The sequence below is a fragment of the Oncorhynchus kisutch genome, linkage group LG13, assembly GCF_002021735.2.
Source record: "Oncorhynchus kisutch isolate 150728-3 linkage group LG13, Okis_V2, whole genome shotgun sequence".
NCBI lineage: Eukaryota > Metazoa > Chordata > Actinopteri > Salmoniformes > Salmonidae > Oncorhynchus > Oncorhynchus kisutch.
This window is the reverse complement of record NC_034186.2, coordinates 29900468-29921364: the sequence shown is the minus strand read 5'-3', so window position 1 is coordinate 29921364 and position 20897 is coordinate 29900468. Positions and strand designations below refer to the sequence as shown.

The window sequence follows — 20897 nt, the reverse complement described above, 5'->3', positions numbered from 1 at the left end:
CGGGGCTCGGGATTGTTCTGCATCATCGTTCAACATAACAGTACAGTCCTTTTTCAATTTTCACACCTTCATATGCAGAGTAGAGGACACATTTGTACAGAAGTGTCCACGTTGCACGTATAATTGGCATATTTTTACGAATGCCTCCACGTGCAAAGATCGAGATAAGACCAGTGTGAGCAATGTCATTTGACTGCCTGCCTCTCATTAACTGGGAAGGAAAGTACAGGGAATGCCATAAAATTGGTCAAACAATGCAAATCACACGGAAAACCATTCCATGTGTCAAGAACAACTCCGGAATATTGCTAGTTGCCTTATAATAAAACACAGGATACTAGTATTATTCATACAACTACAGCTCACAGACATTGCAAAACCACACCATGAACAGTGGTCCTATATGGAACACTCATTTCAACAATCTATTCCTCTATCAACCAAAAAAGTATGTCTGTATTGTCAATAATATCGTCATATGGATAACAACGAATGGTCAAATAGGATTGTATTTGTGATTGAGATTAACCGTCAAGCACATTAAAACAGAGATAAGGTGCAGGCAAAGTTAATTTAATGGCATAAAGACAATAGAAATGTACGTGCGATACAAATTGAATGGCATCATGTTTAGCAAAAAGAAGATGAGAAACAAACAATATTGTAAATTAATGTCAGTGGGAATAAAATTGTAGTTTTAGTACTACAAAGAACAGTATTGTTCTCTAAAATTCACCTTGGTGCATACCCTACAAACAGAAATTAGTCGTAAGGATGTCCCCAGAACTTCGGAAGGTTGCGTCATGGTCCCCTGGACATCCTGTTTGCTGGGTATCTATGCACTTCAGTCTTGTCTTTATTTTCTAGGGAGCTCATCAAGAAGCCTTAGCTGCAAATTTCCACCTCTGTAGCCACTGCTGAAAAGTCAGTCCCCCCTTGCGTATGCCAGGCAGAACAAACTGAGCAGGCTGATCCCACCTGCACAGAAATAACACAAGAAAAAGGTGAATTGTCAATAGTAGCAGGTGAATAATATGGAGGTTCAATATGAGTAAGAGTTATATGGGAGAAAGTGTTAATGGTAGCACTTACCAATGGGAAATGGCAATCTTGACCTGATACCCATAAGAAAGGCCCTGTGAGCAGCGCTGGGTAAGCTCCCAAACCTTGGGCAATAAAGACTTAAGCAGCTCCTTGTCTTCCTCCAGGACACGTAGCAGGAGGGCTAAGGAGGAATACATAAAAGGGAGATGAAAGCGAGACGAAGAGATCAAACATGTACGATTGCATAATCTGCCTTTGGTTAACTAGGTAAAGATGAGTGATACAGTTTGATTGGCATCTGATTGGATGGCATCGCTCTACTATTTGTTAGTTTGCGTCTTTGAACTCTATGGAAGATCTGTACCTTGTTGGTCAGGTGCAGGAAGCAGCGCTCCCTGCTTCTCTACATTTGTTAAAGAGGAGGAGTGCAATTGCAGCAAACGACGCAGAAATCGAAGCTCCAGATGCTGGGATAGAGCTTGGGTGTACAGTTCCTCAGGGGCCTGGCAGAGAATCATAAAGCAGGCACAAAACAGACAATACATAAATAAACAGGAGGATAAGAGCAAGATGCAAACCACTGGGTGCATAAATGGCCATGGAATAATCAGCTGGGACTCACTCGATACATTGGGAAAGCCAGGCTTTGACACAGATTGTGGAAGGGCAAGGAATGCAAGCGATGGATAGACAACCACGATGCTGGAATTCTCTGCTCGCTGAAATATATATAGCAGTTTACAAAACTTTACCATCTGAAAAATGTTCCTTTGAGCATTTTTTCTCATCCAGACCAAATAGTGATAAGAAGGATAACGCTTCTCAACCATCAAATACGAACAAATATGAAGCGCTTACCCTTCAATGATCCTGCGGTCAAGTGTCAACAGTGACACGTTCCCAAACTGTCTGGCCTCTTGGGACACAGAGTTGCGAAGCCTATTGGCTGCTGAAAGAACTTTAGCAAATTGGGGAACCAGCTTTCCCTGAACAAACTGTCCAATCTTAGGTCAGACAGGAGAGAAGAAAAGGTCAAGTTAGATGGCCACGGTTTACACAATATGCATTACAGTACACAGCAGCATAGAGTGGGTCTACCTCCTTGTGCACACGAGTCAGTTCAGTCTTAGCTGTTGAGTTCCCCTTGATCAGACCGCTTATCTGTTCCTGCCTGACATCCTATAAAGAAAAACATGAAAAAAAGTGTCACATTTCCTTTTATACCTTTATTTAACCAGGTAGGCCATTTGAGAACAAGTTCTCATTTACAACTGCGACCTGGCCAAGATAGAGCAAAGCAGTGCGACAAAAACAACACAGTTACACATGGGATAGACAAACGCACAGTCAATAACACAATAGAAAAATCTATATAGTGTGTGCAAATGTAGTAAGATGAGGGAGGTAAGGCAATAAAAATAGGTCATAGTTGCGAGATAATTACAATTTAGCATTAACACTGGAGTGATAGATGTGCAAGTAGAGATAAAGTGCAAAATAGCAAAAACAATAACAATATGGGGATGAGGTAGTTGGTTGAGCTATTTACAGATGGGCTGTGTACAGGTGCAGTGATTAGTAAGCTGCTCTGACAGCGAATGCTTATAGTTAGTGAGGGAGATAAGTCTCCAGCTTCAGTGACTTTTGCAATTCATTCCAAATAAAATCAATTTAGCCTCAAATAAATAATGAAACATGTTCAATTTGGTTTAAATAATGCAAAAACAAAGTGTTGGAGAAGTAAAAGTGCAATATGTGCCATGTAAGAAAGCTAACGTTTAAGTTCCTTGCTCAGAACATGAGAACATATGAAAGCTGATAGTTCTTTTTAACAGGAGTTTTCAATATCCCCAGGTAATAAGTTGTAGGTTGTAGTTATTATAGGAATTATAGGACTATTTCTCTCTATACCATTTGTATTTCATTAACCTTTGACTATTGGATGTTCTTATAGGCACTTTAGTATTGCCAGTGTAACAGTATAGCTTCCGTCCCTCTCCTCGCTCCTACCTGGGCTCGAACTAGGAACACAACGACAACAGCCACCCTCGAAGCAGCGTTACCCATGCAGAGCAAGGGGAATAACTACTCCAAGTCTCAGAGCGAGTGACATTTGAAACGCTATTAGCGTGCACCCCGCTAACCAGCTAGCCATTTCACATGGGATACACCAGCCTAATCTCGGGAGTTGATAGGCTTGACTTCATAAACAGCAGAGCTGCAGGCAAAACACACGAAAGTGCTGTTTGAATGAATGCTTACGAGCCTGATGGTGCCTACCATCGCTCAGTCAGACTCCTCTATGAAATCATAGACTTAGTTATAACATAATAAACACACAGAAATACGAGCCTTAGGTTATTAATATGGTCGAATCCAGAAATTATCATCTCGAAAACAAGACGTTTATTTTTTCAGTGAATTACGGAACCGTTCCGTATTTTATCCAACGGTTGGCATCCATAAGTCTAAATATTCCTGTTACATTGCACAACCTTCAATGTTATGTCATAATTACGTAAAATTCTGTCAAATTAGTTTGCAATGAGTCAGACTGCCCAAACTGTTGCATATACCCTGACTCTGCGTGCAATGAATGCAAGAGAAGTGATACAATTATATTAAGTTAAAATAAGTGTTAATTCAGTATTGTTGTAATTGTCATTATTACAAATAAAAAAATATAAATAAAATAATAATAAATAAAAAGAATTACATTAAAAAATAAAAATATCTGCAGATCAATCGGTATCGGCTTTTTTTTGTTCCTCCAATAATTGGTATCGGTGTTGAAAAATCATAATCGGTCGACCTCTTAGGTACACATTGGAGCAACGATACGCACCGCATCGATTATATGCAATGCAGGACACGCTAGATAAACTAGTAATATCAACAACCATGTGTAGTTAACTAGTGATCATGATTGATTGATTTTTGTAAGATAAGTTTAATGCTAGCTAGCAACTTACCTTGGCTTCTACAGGCAGGGTCCTTGTGGAGTGCACTGTAATCAGGTGGTTAGTGTGTTGGACTAGTTAACTGTAAGGTTGCAAGATTGAATCCCCCGAGCTGACAAGGTAAAAATCTGTCGTTCTGCCCCTGAACGAGGCAGTTAACCCACCCACTAGGCCCTCATTGAAAATAAGAATGTGTTCTTAACTGACTTGCCTAGTTAAATAAAGATTAAATAAAAGGTGTACAAATAAATAAATGGGCCAAATCGGTGTCCAAAAATACAGATTTCCGATTGTCATGAAAACTTGAAATCGGCCCCAATTACTCGGCCATTCCGATTAATCGGTCGACCTCTAGGTAAGAGTCAGTTTTACAAGGGTATGTTAGGCAGCACGAGTGAAGGAGGCTTTGTTGCGAAATAGGAAGCCGATTCTAGATGTAATTTTGGATTGGAGATGCTTAACCTCTGAGCACGGAACCCGGTAGCGGGCTGAAATTCCACAACATACGGTGATTGCTACATAAATAGTCATATTAAACATTCATGAAAATACAAATGTCTCACATGTATCGAAAGCCTAGAATCTTGCTAATCCAACTGCGTTGTCAGATTTAAAAAAGGATTTACTGCGAAAGAATACGAAGCGATTATCTGAGCATAGAGCCCCATAAAAAACAACTATTTCAACCAGCACAGGCGTAACATAATCACAAACTGCATTCAAATAAATGGTTTACCTTTGACGATCTTCGTCTGTTTGCAATTCCAATGCTCCTTGTTACACAATTAATTATCTTTTGTTTGATCAAATCCGTTTTTATAGCCTAACACAAAACATTTTGTGAACCGCTTGTGTCGTGAATTCCGTCTCATTCCATTTTCGACGACACATTCCAGGTAAATAACCCACACAGAACGTGACTTTTCCAGTCGTGTTTGGTTTCACTGCAATCAACTGGTTTGTTTGTAACACAACCAAACCTGATGGGGCACTTCGCGGGACGTATTGACTGAAAGAAACCGAAATGAAGACAACAAGTAATGACATCACTGTGCACCAATGATATGACCACTGTTTCGTTGATTGACTGTATTTTAACCCAATGACCACTGATCGTCTTGAAATCTATCTGGGTAGATAGTCAATGAGCTGAGGTAAGCGGCAATATGCAATGGTTGTGTGTTGGAAGACCAACCCATGTCGTAAACTCCAGCGTAAAGAGAGTCATTCGCTATTGAAGTTTTATTCCGGAAGGAGCTACGCATTTTACGCACAGCGTTGTTTTGGTAAACGCGCACTGTGTATAATCTGTAACGTGCCTGTAGAAGAGGAACAATGTCACTGTTTTGGACTGGTAAGTTCTTCTCATGCTAATGCCGTTGTTTGAAATTAACAATATAAAATATTATTTGTGAAATGAAATAGCTTATTTGAGGCTGTTGAGGGGAGGGCAGGCCCACAACAATGGCCAAAGTGAAATGGAGACAGTAGATCTAGCTGGTCTGTCGTAATATAAAAGAGACAGTAGATGTAGCAGGTCTATAATAATATATTCAACCTTATGTTCCCTGTACTCATATATATATATATATCTGTTTACTATACCTCAGCAGCACAATATTGTGTAGAGCTTTGGCAAAGTGGGTGATGTTATATCCTTCCTGTTTAGCCCTGTCCGGGGGTCTCATCGGATGGGCCCACATTGTCTCCTGACCCCTCCTGTCTCAGCCTCCAGTATTTATGCTGCAGTAGTTTATGTGTCGGGGGGCTAGGGTCAATTTGTTATATCTGGAGTACTTCTTCTGTCTTATCCGATGTCCTGTGTGAATTTAAATATGCTCTCTATAATTCTCTCTTTCTCGCTCTCGGAGGACCTGAGTCCTAGGACCGTGCCTCAGGACTACCTGGCATGATGACTCCTTGCTTTCCCCTGTCCACCTGGCCTTGCTGCTGTTCCAGTTTCAACTGTTCTGCCTGCGGCTATGGAACCCTAAACTGTTCATATTTACTCGAGGTGCTGTCCTGTTGCATCCTCTACAACTACTGTGATTATTATTATTTGACCGTGCTGGTCATCTATGAATGTTTGAAAATCTCGGCCATGTTCTGTAATAATCTTCACCCGGCACAGACAGAAGAGGACTGGCCACCCCTCATAGCCTGGTTCCTCTCTAGGTTTCTTCCTAGGTTTTGGCCTTTCTAGGGAGTCTTTCCTAGCCACCGTGCTTCTACACCTGCATTGCTTGCTGTTTGGGGTTTTATACTGGGTTTCTGTACAGCACTTTGAGATATTAGCTGATGTACGAAGGGCTATATAAATACATTTGATTTGATAGAGGACTGAGGGTCTTCCAAATATTGAAAGTGTGTAAATGTTATTTTGTAAATGTATTTTTTTTCCCCCCATATTTTTTTTTTTTGGGGGGGGGGGGTGTTAGAATACCATTTTGGCATTTTGTATATAGTTATTTGTTTCAAAATGTATACCTTCACCAATTTGGCCACTTGGGTACATTTGGGCTACTTGTGTGGGACACCTGGTGACGTCGCGATAAATGTCATGTAGCACACTCATTTTGGAAGTTATCATTCTGAAACTTTGCACAAGTACTGTTGCCCTCTTATATTTTTCACTGAAATTGTCCATCATCCTATCTGGGGAAGGTTGCTGTGGGGGGTGCAGAGCTGTTGGCTGGGTTCGGGGTAGCCAGGTGGAAAGCATGGCCGGCCGTAGACAAATGCTTATTGAAATTCTCGATTATCGTAGATTTATCGGTGGTGACAGTGTTTCCTAGCCTCAGTGCAGTGGGCAGCTGGGAGGAGGTGCTCTTATTCTCCATGGAGTTTGCAGTGTCCCAAAACGTTTTGGAATTAGTACTACAGGATTCAAGTTTCTGTTTGAAAAAGTTAGCCTTTGCTTTCCTAACTGTGTATATTTGGTTCCTGACTTCCTTAAAAAGTTGCATATCGCGGGGCTATTCTATGCTAATGCAGTACACCAAAGGATGTTTTTGTGCTGGTAAAGTGCAGTCAAGTCAGGAGTGAACCAGGGGCAATATCTGTTCTTAGTTCTACATTTTTTGAATGGGGCATGCTTATTTTAGATGGTGAGGAAAATACTTTTAAAAGAACAACCAGGCACCCTCTACTGGCGGGATGAGGTCAACATCCTTCCAGGATACCCGGGCCAGGTCGATTAGAAAGGCCTGCTCGCTGAAGTATTTTAGGGAGCGTTTGACAGTGATGAGGGGTGGTCGTTTGACCGGGGACCCATTACAGACACAGGCAATGAGGCAGTGATCGCTGAGATCCTGGTTGAAGACAGCAGAGGTGTATTTGGAGGGCAAGTTGGTCACGATGATATCTATGTGGGTGCCCATGTTTACGGATTCAGGGTTGTACCTGGTAGGTTCCTTGATCATTTGTGTGAGAATGAGGTAAATGTGTGGCAAGTGATGAAATAGTAATGATGGCAGGTTCTCACCCCAAGCTGTCTGAAGTCCATGATGTTTTGCCATTGGCTCCGTAGGTTGCGGAGGTCCTCCTGTCGGTCACTGGCATGCTGCTCCATTTGAACACACTGGTCCCACAAACCATTTCTCACTGCTGCCTGAATCACACACTGCATCTCCAGCTTAAACACTGACCTGGGCAGGATGGAAACATGGGAGAAAAGAGGTTTTAAACTGGGAAAGCGTAAAGAGCATCACAAACAATAGATACAGACAACAAACCAGAGTATTCTGATGAATTGACATGACTAGTTTAGAGGCTGAGCATGTTAATTGATGACATGTAAACGTAATGTAAATGATGTGGAAGAAGCCAATCTATAGTGCAGATTTACAGTGACAGGGCGTCGGTTTGAGATTCCCCGCCAATCAGCTCTAAATGTGCCTCTTTCTTTCGGGTATGAAGCTGGGTCTGGAGCTGTTGAATTCGTGACCGTGTCTGAGCCAGTTCCATCAGACTTTGTTCCACCTCCTCCCAAGCTGACTGCAAAAAGATCCCACACATATTACTGTTCTAGCCTATGCAGTGTCTTGGCCCCATGTTGGTATTTTAGTGTAAACGGAAACGTGTAAAGCACCTGTAAAAGACTCTTAACGGTTGGTAGCTCTTCCTCTTCTTTTGAGATTTCCAGCAGGTGATTACTCTCGTAGCGAAACCTAAAATAAACAGATACATTTGCCCCTATAATTCAAATCCATGCAGATATTTTTGTCCAGCTAACTTGATCAATTTAACCATTTATCAGCCTCCTGAGTGGCACAGCGGTCTAAGGCACTGCTTTGCAGTGGTATAGGCATCACTACAGACCCGGGAACGATCCCGGGCTGAATCACAACCCGGCCATGTTCGGGAGTCCCATAGGGTGGTGCACAATTGGCCCAGCATCTTCCAGGTCAGGGGAGCGTATGGCCAGGGGGGCTTTACTTGGCTCATCGCGCTCTAATTACTCCTAGTGGCAGGCCGGTTGAACGGTGTTTCCTCCGGCACATTGGTGCGGCTGGGTTAGTGGGTGGTTGTTAAGAAGCACAGTTTGGCGGGTCATGTTTCAGAGGACACATGACTCAACCTTCGCCTCCCGAGTTGCAACGATGAGACAAGATTGAAATTGTGGAGAAAAGGGGTTAAAATACAATAAAAAAAATGTTAAATATACATATTTTTTTAACCATTTACCGTAATGCAGCAACATCACGAGCCATACCCAAAGAGGCAAGCATCTCCTCCAATGTCATTTCCTGTCCCAAGGCCAGGTACTGCAAGGCTGACAGCACTTGGTTCGGAGGATAGCATTGCAACAAGTCCTGATGAGATTTTAAAAAATAACAATATGATTCTCACTCAAATAAAGAAAATATGAAACAGACCATGATGTAACTATCTAGGTGCAAACAATGCAACTTACCTCCACAGCACTTAACCAATGCTCAAATACTGCAGTTCTCTGTTCACGTGTCAAGCTGAAGAAAGAGAGAGAACAATGATTTATCAATAGAAGTATCCCATGGATGACTCCGGTTCCTATATAAAACCATCTGATGATTCTTACTGTGTGGCAGTGGAAGATGTCATGTTCAGTTCACTCTCTTGCAAAGACTGGAAGAACTGGAGTCTTTCATCACACAACTCTCGGACGTTACGCTAAGGAGAAAAATAAACAAGACCAGTAAAATGCAAAACCATCACTTCGAAGACTATCATATAAGTAATAAAATATAGTAAAGCACTTACCAGAACCTTTGGCTCTGCTCCTGATGGGTTGAGATGGTCCCCACTGCTATTGGAGGTTTCATTTCCAAACACCACCTTCACCTCTGCCCTCCTGCAAAACACACCAAAAGTAAAGAATGGATTTAGGGTTGGCTTGAGGTGTCAAATGCATGTGGAAGTGTGGTAAGAAATGGTAAAAGGGTAAACGGCAGAGGCTCTAGCAAGCACACCTAGACAGCTGCTCCAGAACCTGGGAGTGCCCACTGATCTTGAGGATATCCTCTGAAAGAGAGTGGCGCTCCTTCATGCAGCGCTGCTTAAAAGCCTGTAAAAGCAACTCCCTGCATTGGTTCTCCTCCACCATCTCCCAGCTCCGGTTAATGGACTCCTCTACTCAATACAAAGGGATTACAGAGAACAGCGCGTCAAGGCGAAAGAGGACATCCACATATACAGACCTAGCAGATTTTGGGATGTGGTATGTAGAAAAAAGTATATATATTTGGTAAAATGCTCACCCTCAGTAACCAGCTGTGCTTCAGTCCCATTGATTTGAGAGTCCAGGTGGTTTAGTTCTACTCTCAGCTCATCTATCTGCTCCTGAAGCTCAAACCGCTTAGCAGCATCACTCTGCCCCACTACTTGTTTCAACTGCAAATGTGTACATACAATAATGTAAAAGAATGAGCACACAGAAAACATAACGCTAACACATTGCTACAGTATCACAGTTAAGACTATCAAACTATCTAGACATTTGTTTAGAGAAATATGGTTGTACCTCCTTATCGTGCAGAACTTTGTACCTGAGAGAGCACAATGTCAAGGCTTGTATAACTGTACATACAACAAAACCTGTGTGTCATATTAATATCAGAGAAATTAGGCAGTTATCCTATCAAGAGTTGGTGTCATCTCAGAGACAATGAAATTATCACATTTGTAGGTAACTCAAGACACCAAATATAAAGGATACCATCGGAGATTTCCACGCATAACCCTTACATTCCTGCAAAGAGAAAGGAATAGAGAAGATATTGGAAGAACACATGTAAAAGGACAAAACGACAATAGTTGACCTAGCTACTACAAAGAAATTGATAGAAACACTAGGAAGTATAATTAATAAGGTTGTAAAAACCGGTCTGCATACCCACCTCTGATTGAAAATATGTTGTGTGACATATCTCCATATAGAGGCACCCGGGCCAACACATAACCTGAATCAAAACAAACATCAATATACTTAACGTTACTTGGGCTAACTCAATGTTGGGACAAATTCGTTTTAATTAGTCTGCAAATGCCGATATGAATGACTGTAGTTAGAATTGCTACCAAGACAAAAAAGGAATAGCTCAACATGGCCAAAAAGGTGCATGTACGTTAAATTGGACATTTATGAATGACGTTACGCACGTTTTAAAGTAGTTGTCGTTTGGGAGACTTTTGGTTGGTAGATTAAATTCTTCAATCGCCCACCGCTTTAGCTCCCGCAGCAGGGTCCTGTCTCCCATCCTTCTCCAGACAAAACAAGCGAGGCGTTAGCTAGCTATCCAGCTCAATAATTCTCACCAAAATCGAATATTAGCAAGTACATTTTAGCTTGACAGGTGGCTGTACGATGGCGATGGCGAAGTAGATGTACGATGTACGATGGCGAAGTAGATTGGTTTCCAAGTGATTGACTGTCAAAAATATGTCAAGAAAAGTTAGCTGTCCTACTTTGCTCAGTTGGGCGCTTGTTATTTTTCCGCACGTTCAACTTCCCGCTCTGCAGCATATCCGGTGACGTTTGCTTACGTTCTGAAACAGGACAAATAGTACGTCAAACGTTCTACAACATTACGCCGATTCTGTTGCACAACATTTCGGAAGCAAAATGAACGAAACTGGACGATATCGACCTGGATTTGTCTATTCAGAATTCTCGTTTTGGTCTGTGTGATTCTTAAACGGTTTCCGTAATGAACACGAAAAGGGAAAATGGGAAACTTACATTTGAGTAATTTAGCAGACGATTTCATCCAGAATGACTTAAAGTTAGTGCATTAATTATAAAATAGCTAGGCGGGACAACCACATCAGAGTAAGTACATTTTCCCCTCAATAAGGTAGTCAGAGCGACACAGCAGCTTTCATCCACTTCACCATTCCGTATAAATACATATTCCAGTCATATGGCAAATAATAATAAAGACCTAATAGTCAGGGCCGGTCCTGGACGTTCTGCTGCACTAGGCGAGATAAAAATCTGCCCCCGCTAGGTTTGGTCTTCGGCCAATTTTTTTCTCCGCTAAAAGTCGGAGGAGCAGAACATAATAGCAGGCCAATTAATAGGTTAAACACATTTTGAATACATCTGTTTAGTAGGCTATATTATCAGTTCAATGTCAATAACATAGGCTAATATTTTCTACCTGATTACATTGATAAAATCACGAATGCCCTGGATGTTCTGCCGCCCTAGGCGAGACAAAAATAATTACATTTTAGACATCCTTATTCATCTACGCATGGCACTTTCAGAAGTTACCTTTCCACCCAGACAGGCTCTACTGACGCAGAAAACTGTAAGCATCAAATGCTGGGTACTCCTCGGTTGTATAACCCAGCAACAGAAGTGCTTCCCTAAAAGCTACCTAGGTTTAAACAAACATCTTCTCATTTCAAAAGAGAAAAGCTCAGTTTATATAGGGAAAGAATAGTATTTGTATTTGTTTTATCTCCTCGAATATTATAGGCTGGAGTTTAGCTTCAGATTGTCATAGAGAGGAATCAATATATCCCCATATGCATCGGAGTCACGTCTTTCACAGTCATTTTAGAGCTTGTTTCTACCATAAGGCATCACAGAGTTAAGCATTGTTATAGAACGCTTTATGTAATCTGGATACGTTTTATGTATTTATTTCAAAATATAAAGCAAACACTAGATTTCCTTTTTGCCCTTTTATTTAACAAAGGGTATGTCATACCCTCACTCAATTCGAGCCCTGGTTTTAGTCAAACACACCAAGCCCTTCCCAGACACGGGTATTTAATCAGTGCATACGACAGTGTTGGAGTATTTGGCTATAACGACATCGATGGATAGGATAATTGTGTCTGTCGAACAGGTGGGTTTACTACTTATTTTTTGGAAGATGAAGAAATAAGCTCCAATTATATTTAACCTCTGGATCGGAGAGTTACAATGTTGATGTCATTATGCACCCTACTACCTATAGTAGGAAAACAAGTTTCTCATTAATAATATCCCACCTGTTAAAAAAATCAATCAATCAAATGTATTTATAAAGCCCTTTTTAGATCAGCCGATGTCACAAAGTGATGTACAGAAACCTAGCCTAAAACCCCAAACGGCAAGCAATGCAGATGTAGAAGCACAGTGGCTAGGAAAAACTCCCTGAAAGGCCAGAACCTAGGAAGAAACCTAGAGAGGAACCAGGCTCTGAGGGATGGCCAGTCCTCTTCTGGGTAGAGATTATAACAGAACATGGCCAAGATGTTCAAACGTTCATAGATGACAAGCGGGTCAGATAATCACAGTGGTTGTTTTGGGTGCAACAGGAAAGCACCTCAGGAGTAAATGTCAGTTGGATTTTCATAGCTGATCAATCAGAGTTAGAGACAGCAGGTGTGGTAGAGAGAGAGTCCAAAACAGCACGTCCGGGACAAGGTAGCACATCCAGTGAACAGGTCAGGGTTCCATAGCCACAGGCAGGACAGTTGAAACTGGAGCAGCAGCATGACCAGGTGGACTGGGGACAGCAAGGAGTCATCAGGCCAGGTAGTCCTGAGGCATGGTCCTCGGGCTCAGGTTCTCCGAAAGAAAAGAGAGAGAGAATTAGAGGGAGCATACTTAAATTCACACAGGACACCAGAAGAGACAGGATAAATACTCCAGATATAACAGACTGACCCTAGCCCCCTGACACATAAACTATTACAGCATAAATACTGGAGGCTGAGACAGGAGCGGTCGGGAGACACTGTGGCCCTGTCAGATGATACCCCCGGACAGGGCCAAACAGGTAGGCTATAACCCCAACCACTTTGCCAAAGCACAGCCCCCATACCACTAGAGGGATATCTTCAACCACCAACCTACTACCCTGAGACAAGGCCGAGTATAGCCCACAAAGATCTCCCCCATGACACGACACCGAGGGCGGCGCCAACCCGGACCAGATCACGTCAGTGACTCAACCCACTCAAATGACGCATGGAAGAGCACCAGTGACTCAGCCTCCGTAATAGGGTTAGAGGCAGAGAATCCCAGTGGAGAGGGGGGAACCGGCCAGGCAGAGACAGCAAGGGCGGTTCGATGCTCCAGTGCCTTTCCGTTCACCTTCACACCCCTGGGCCAGACTACACTCAATCTTAGGACCTGCTGAAAATATGAGTCTCCAATAAAGACTTAAAGGTCAAGACAGAGTCTGCGTCTCTCACATGGATAGGCAGACCATTCCATAAAAATTGAGCTCTATGGGAGAAAGCTCTGCCTCCAGCTGTTTGCTTAGAAATTCTAGGGACAATAAGGACGCCTAGGTCTTGTGACCATAGCATATGTGTAGGTATGTACAGCAGGACCAAATCGGAACGATAGGTAGGAGCAAGCCCATGTAATACTTTGTAGGTTAGCAGTAAAACCTTGAAATCAGCCCTAGCCTTAACAGGAAGCCAGTGTAGGGAATCTAGCACTGGATATGATAATTTTTTCTAGATTCTAGAAGCCGTGTTTAGCACTAACTGAAGTTTATTTAGTGCTTTATCCGGGTAGCAGGAGAGTAGAGCATTGCACTAATCTAGAAGTGACAAAAGCATGGATACATTTTTCTGCATCATTTTTGCACAGAAAGTTTTGGATTTTTGCAATGTTACAAAGATGGAAAAAAGCTGTCCTTGAAATATTCTTGATATGTTTGTCAAAAGAGAGATCAGGGTCCAGAGTAACACAGAGGTTCTTCACAGTTTTATTTGAGATGACTGTACAACCATCAAGATTAATTGTCACATCCAACAGACCTCTTTGTTTCTTGGGACCTAGAACTAGCATCTCTGTTTTGTAAGTAAAAAGTAAAACATTTGCCGCTATCCACTTCCTTATGTCTGAAATACAGGCTTCCAGGGAGAGCAATTTTGGGGCTTCACCATGTTTCATCGAAATGTACAGTTGTGTATCGTCCCCATAGCAGAGGTAGTTAATATTATGTTTACAAATGACATCACCAAGAGGTAAACTATACAGTGAAAACAATAGTGGACCTAAAGCAAAACCTTGAGGAACACTGAAATTTACAGTTGATTTGTCAGAAGACAAACCATCCACAGAGACAAACTGATATCTTTCCGACAGATAAGATCTAAACCAGGCCAGAACTTGTCAGTGTAGACCAATTTGGGTTTCCCATCTCTCCAAAATTTCAATAAGCATTTCTCTACGGCTGGCCATGCTTTCCACCTGGCTACCCCTACCCCGGTCAACTGCCCGGCACCCTCCACAGCCAAAGCCCCCACCATTTCCCCTTCACCCAAATCCAGATAGCAGATGTTCTGAAAGAGCTGCAAAATCTGGACCCCTACAAATCAGCCGGGCTAGACAATCTGGACCCTTTCTTTCTAAAATGATCTGCCGAAATTGTCACAACCCCTATTACTAGCCTGTTCAACCTCTCTTTCGTATCGTCTGAGATTCCCAAAGATTGGAAAGCTGCCGCGGTCATCCCCCTCTTCAAAGGGGGTGACACTCTAGACCCAAACTGCTACAGACCTATATCTATCCTACCCTGTCTTTCTAAGGTCTTTGAAAGCCAAGTTAACAAACAGATTACCGACCATTTCGAATCCCACCGTACCTTATTAAGCATTTCCAATCCAAAATTAAATCTAGAATCGGCTTCCTATATCGCAACAAAGCATCCTTCACTCATGCTGCCAAACATACCCTTGTAAAACTGACCATCCTACCGATCCTCGACTTCGGTGATGTCATCTATAAAATAGCCTCCAGCACTCTACTCAACAAACTGGATGCAGTCTATTACAGTGCCATCTGTTTTGTCACCAAAGCCCCATACACTACCCACCATTGCGGCCTGTACGCTCTCGTTAGTTGGCCCTCGCTTCATACTCGTCGCCAAACCCACTGGCTACAGGTTATCTACAAGTCTCTGCTAGGTAAAGCCCAGCCTTATCTCAGCTCACTGGTCACCATAGCAGCACCCACTCGTAGCACGCGCTCCAGCAGGTATATCTCACTGGTCACCCCCAAAGCCAATTCCTCCTTTGGTCGTCTTTCCTTCCAGTTCTCTGCTGCCAATGACTGGAACGAACTGCAAAAATCTCTAAAGCTGGAGACTCTTATCTCCCTCACAAGCTTTAAGCGCCAGCTGTCAGGGCAGCTCACAGATCACTGCACCTGTTCACAGCCCATCTATCTACCTACCTCATCCCCATACTGTATTTATTTATTTATCTTGCTCCTTTGCACCCCAGTATCTCTACTTGCACATTCATCTTCTGCACATCTACAATTCCAGTGTTTAATTGCTATATTGTGATTACTTCGCCACCATTGCCTATTTATTGCCTTAACTCCCTTATCTTACCTAATTTGCACTCACTGTATATAGACTTTTTGTTTCCTTTTGTTCTACTGTATTATTGATTATGTTTAGTTTATTCTATGTGTAACTCTGTGTTGTTGTATGTGTTGAATTGCTATGCTTTATCTTGGCCAGGTCGCAGTTGCAAATGAGAACATGTTCTCAACTAGCCAACCTGGTTAAATAAAGTTGAAAAAATAAATGAAAAAAATAAAAAAAGAATGTGGTGATTGATCGATGGTATCAAAAGCATCACTAAGGTCTAGGAGCACGAGGACAGATGCAGAGCTTTGGTCTGACACCATTAAAAGGTAATTTACCACCTTCACGAGTGCAGTCTCAGTGCTATGATGGCATGACCCCATATCACACATGGCGTGACCCTATAATTGTTACAATTACAATAAAAATAACACTTTTATATAACATATTTAACATTTACTTGAATATTTCTGTGGAACTGTAAAACAGAGTAAGATCATTTGAGCTTTGGAAACAACTGCTTTCATAAATGCATGGCGGGCCTAGTTTCGCTGGAGTTGTGTAAAACAGGTTTTATGTCAATGACCCAGCCTTAACGAATTTCGCTTATTTACATATCGAATTTGATTGCCCAACATCAGTTTCAACATTTATTTATTTTTCGTCTCCACCTAGAGTGGCCGCTTTCCTCTGCTGTGGTGCTGATGTGTTTTCCCTCGGTAGCTGTACATGGTCCTGAAATCAAATCATCTGATTTTGCTTGGACACCAGCCTGATCTCCAGCTCCACCTCTGGAAACTATCTAGGTGGTCATGCGACTTCTCCTGCGAGCTGAGGAGGTGGCACAGATTCTTCCAGTCCCTGGTTCCATCCCTGACCAGTGCAGATTTGCACTCGTGTGAAAACATTTTGCAGCAAAAACAGAAGGCTGCATCGTTTTGCTTGGAATAGACAAGCCTGGTCTCTCCCCATTCGCCATCCTCCTATTGTAGTGGGCCACAGAAAACTTTCATTGTCCCTCATCTCTTGGGAAATTCCCCTCCTTAATCCTGATGTGGCCCAGCCTGCACTAACATATCCCTTAAAGATCCATTCCTATATTTTGGCCACTCACTGGGATCTTTATGTTTTTTGTCTAGGAGTTCGGATTTAGCAGCAGCACCACCACTGTCATCTGGGATGGGGAGCGACGAATCTGAGTCTGGGTCCAAGATAGTAGGGTCTTCGCCAACATTGTTTGGAGGTGTGGCTAGGCCTGGTGCGACCACCTGTTCTAGTCCAGCCAGAGAGCTTTAATCATTGGTGGAAGTGCATGGCTCCGACTCCTCCGGTTTGCCCTCTTCGCTGCTAGGATCAGCGAACTGGGGCTCGTCGTTCTCGGCGAATGAATGGCCTGTCCTCGTAGGCTTGTCATTCTCCACACCAGCTGATGGTCATTGCTGCACGCTGATCAATTTCACCAGCGAATTTTTCTTTGGTTTGAAAATCTGCCTCTTTTCTCATTGTTTAAAAAAAAATATTCGCGTCCTGATAGTTTTTGTCTCTTAGACTTGGTAGCAAATTTTTTCAAATCTCTATAGATTACTTTTAGCTAAAACAATATCCACTAGTAGTAGCTAGCTAATGTTAACAAGCGAGGTTAGGCTACTGCCTTAATCACTAATCGTTTTCGTCATACACAAACAAACTTAATAAAAATACAATAATTTAATTGGCAGATTCATTTTATTAATGTTTCACAATTGGATAATCCCATATAAACACACACATCACCATAGTTACCAAGGATATTGGGAGTGAATTTCGAGAGAAGTGGGAATGGGGTTGGGGCGGGAACTGCAGGAAGGCTTTTTAAAATGTTATTTAAACTTGCTTTAAAAAAAGATGTATGCACACAACAAATACAAAAATATATAAATATACAAACAAGAGTACATAAACCTAACAGTATTACATATCAATATTAATTTTCAATTTGTTAAATACTTTTATGGTGCGTAATTGCTTTTTTGTTTTTACATTTACTGATCATTTCAAAATAATATTTAAATTATATCTTAAATAATGTGAAGAGGGGTTTGTTCTCTGCCCACATCATTTTATGGACAAAGAATCTTCCATGAAAGATAAACAAATTAACAATGATAGTTAAATCAGGGTCCATATAATTTGGATCAAAATAAAACATAATATCAGAGTCTTTCAAATTAACATTAATAGTCGTTTCTTTTAAAATAAATCTTCTAACTCACTCCAAAATCTTCTGAAAAGAACAGTCCCAAAATAAATGGTCAAGAGTTTCTGGGTCACAACCACAAAATACACATTTGTTATCAATAGCTATTTTTAATCTGTATATAATAAAGGTCTTTACAGGATAGATTCTATGAATGAGTTTGTCTGATACTTCTTTCACCTTATTAGATATACAATATTTACCAGACAACAATGAGACTTTGTTCCAGTTCACTTGTCCTAGGGCTGCATTCCAGTACATTTTACCAGAGGGAATAGTAACATATTGACTATTGACATAGTTTCCTTATATACGTGTTATTACATTTATAGTTTAAAATGTCGATTCCTTCTAATTGTATTGAGGCTACAAAATCCTCAACAGTTACACTTGGAGTGTTGTTATATTCTCCTAAAAGAAGAATAGCACCTTTAGGGACAGCTCTAACAACAATTTGATACTCCTCAGGAGTGAATGTAACATTGTGTGTTCTAATAAATTCTGGACAATCATATAATTGTCCATCATTATTCAATAATTGTTTAACCCAGATAATGTTGTTGTCAAACCAGTTCTGGAAAATAAAGACTTGTTTTTGTATTTATGTCTTTATTATTCCAGATTGTATACCTATGTGGGGATAAATTGTGTTTGTAGAAGTACTTGTTTCTGAAAGTTTGCACACTTAATAGGGATTTTACCCATATTAAAGTTGCATTTGAGTAAGAATTCTAGACCAGAAATCAGTTGGAATATTAAATTAGGGATGATATTCCAAATGCAATCCTTATTTCTTAAATAGTTTTGTATCCATTTAATCTTAAAGATTATGTTAGAGGTTTTAATATCCAGAGAATTCAACCCTCCCTCACCCTGGGTGCTACATATTACAGCTTTTCTTAAATAATGATGTTTATTCCTCCATATGAAGTTAAATAATTTAGTATCAACCATTTTAGTTACTGAGGAACATCCAAGGCAATGGAGGTGTAAACTACTCTGGACCTTCAGATTGTGATAAAAGCACATGTCCAGATAAAGAAAGATCTCTTAATAACCAGGAGTTAAATCTCTTTCCAATTTTCTCTACAATAGGAGAGAAATTTAAGTTGGCCCTTTCTTTCTGATCTTTGCTAACTTTAATACCAAGATATGTGATCACATCTTTTACAGGGATATTACATACTGAGTTTAAGTCATATCTTTTCAACACAAATAATTCACATTTCCTAATATTCAGAGATAAACCTGATACATGTGAGAAGGCATTAATACACTCAATAGCTTTCCTGACTTCATTATGATCAAAAAAAGGTGGTGTCGTCAGCCAATTGTGAACATTTTTATCTCTTTGTCTTGTATCTGAATACTCCTAAAACTAGCCTTATTTATATGATGTGCCAATAAAAATAAGAAAGGAGAAATTGGGCATCCTTGTTTAATTCCACCTCTAATGTCGAATCTTTGTGAAGTTCCATGGGATAATTTAACAGAGCTGTTATTAATATTGTAAAGTGTCTCAATTACACTTTGAAAATATTGATCAAAACCAAAAAATCAAAGTCTCTAAAAGAAAATAATGTTCAACTGTATCAAATGACATGTAAAAGTCTAAAAATCAAATAAAGCTATCTTCCATAATGTGCTCGTTGTCGTCTATCAAGTCCAATACTATTCGAACTGCAGCAAGGCTATGAGCTGGTGGCGCCGGAGGGCGGCAGCCAAATTGTCAAAATGCCGCCCCAAATTGAAGTGCCGCTATAGTCTTGCTTAATGGGAGGTCCGGCCCTGCTAATAGGCCAAAACCAGATGGTTGTTTAGATTGGCTCATGACGATGAAGTTGCACATTTAAAAAGTATACTGAACAAAAATATAAACACGTGTTGGACCCATGTTTCATGAGCTGAAATAAAACATCCCAGAAAGCATGAAAAGCTTATTTGTGTTTTGTGCAAAAATGTGTTTACATCCCTGTTGGTGAGTGTTTCTCCTTTCCCAAGATAATCCATTCACCTGACAGGTGTGGCATATCAAGAAACTGATTAAACAGCATGATCATTACACAGGTGCACCTTGTGCTGGGGGACAATAAAAGGCCACTCTAAAAAGTGCAGTTTTGTCACACAACACAATGCCACAGATGTCTCAAGTGTGCAATTGAAATGATGAATGCAGAAATGTCCACCAGAGCTATTGGGAGAGAATTCAATGTTAATTTCTCTACCATAGACATTGTTTTAAAGAACTTGGCAGTACATCCAACCGGCCTCCCAACAGCAGACCACGTGTAACCACACCAGCCCAGAACTTCCACATCCGACTTCTTCACCTGCGGGATGGTCTGAGACGAGCCACCCGGACATCTGATGAAACGGTGGGTTTGCACAAGCAAAGAATTTCTGCACAAACTGTCAGAAACCATCTCAAGGAAGCTCATCTGCATGCTTGTCATCCTCACCAGGGTCTTGACCTGACTGCAGATTGGCATCGTAACCGATCTCAGTGGGCAAATGCTCACCTTTGAAGTGTGCTCTTCACAGATAAAGCCTAGTTTCAACTGTACTGGGCAGCTGGTGTGTATGCAGTCGTGTGGACGAGAGGTTTGCTGATGTAAACGTTGTTTAGACTACCTCATGGTAGCAGTAGGGTTATGGTATGGGCAGGCATAAGCTGTGCATTTTTGCCCCAGTCTATATAACATACAACAAACACAAGCGCATTTTATTAATGGCAATTTGAATGTAGAGATACCGTGACATGATCCTGAGGCCCATTGCTGTGCCATTCATTCGCCGCCATCACCTCACGTTTGATCATGATAATACATGGCCCCATGTCGCAAG

General features: G+C 41.3%; 1 protein-coding gene across 1 annotated transcript; it reads right to left on the bottom strand.

Moving 5' to 3' along the window:
• Positions 1 to 552: 552 nt before the first annotated feature.
• Positions 553 to 11000, bottom strand: LOC109902636 (HAUS augmin-like complex subunit 5). Its single transcript, XM_020499157.2, has 20 exons — positions 10823 to 11000; positions 10644 to 10742; positions 10382 to 10444; positions 10201 to 10233; positions 10006 to 10030; positions 9743 to 9875; positions 9455 to 9614; positions 9246 to 9336; positions 9064 to 9155; positions 8920 to 8974; positions 8691 to 8818; positions 8095 to 8173; positions 7852 to 8000; positions 7489 to 7651; positions 2143 to 2223; positions 1903 to 2048; positions 1667 to 1763; positions 1409 to 1547; positions 1093 to 1225; positions 553 to 978 (listed from the first exon to the last, which is right to left on the bottom strand). Coding segments are annotated over exons 1-20 (1971 nt in total). The 5' UTR covers positions 10825 to 11000; the 3' UTR covers positions 553 to 875.
• Positions 11001 to 20897: the final 9897 nt, after the last annotated feature.

Excerpts from the sequence above, each read along its gene's own strand:
- LOC109902636 (XM_020499157.2), bottom strand. Across the intron at positions 9,876-10,005 it reads AAGTTCTGCACGATAAGGAG|TTGAAACAAGTAGTGGGGCA; the intron begins GTACAACCATAT and ends ACACATTTGCAG. Across the intron at positions 8,975-9,063 it reads ACATCTTCCACTGCCACACA|CTTGACACGTGAACAGAGAA; the intron begins GTAAGAATCATC and ends CTCTTTCTTCAG.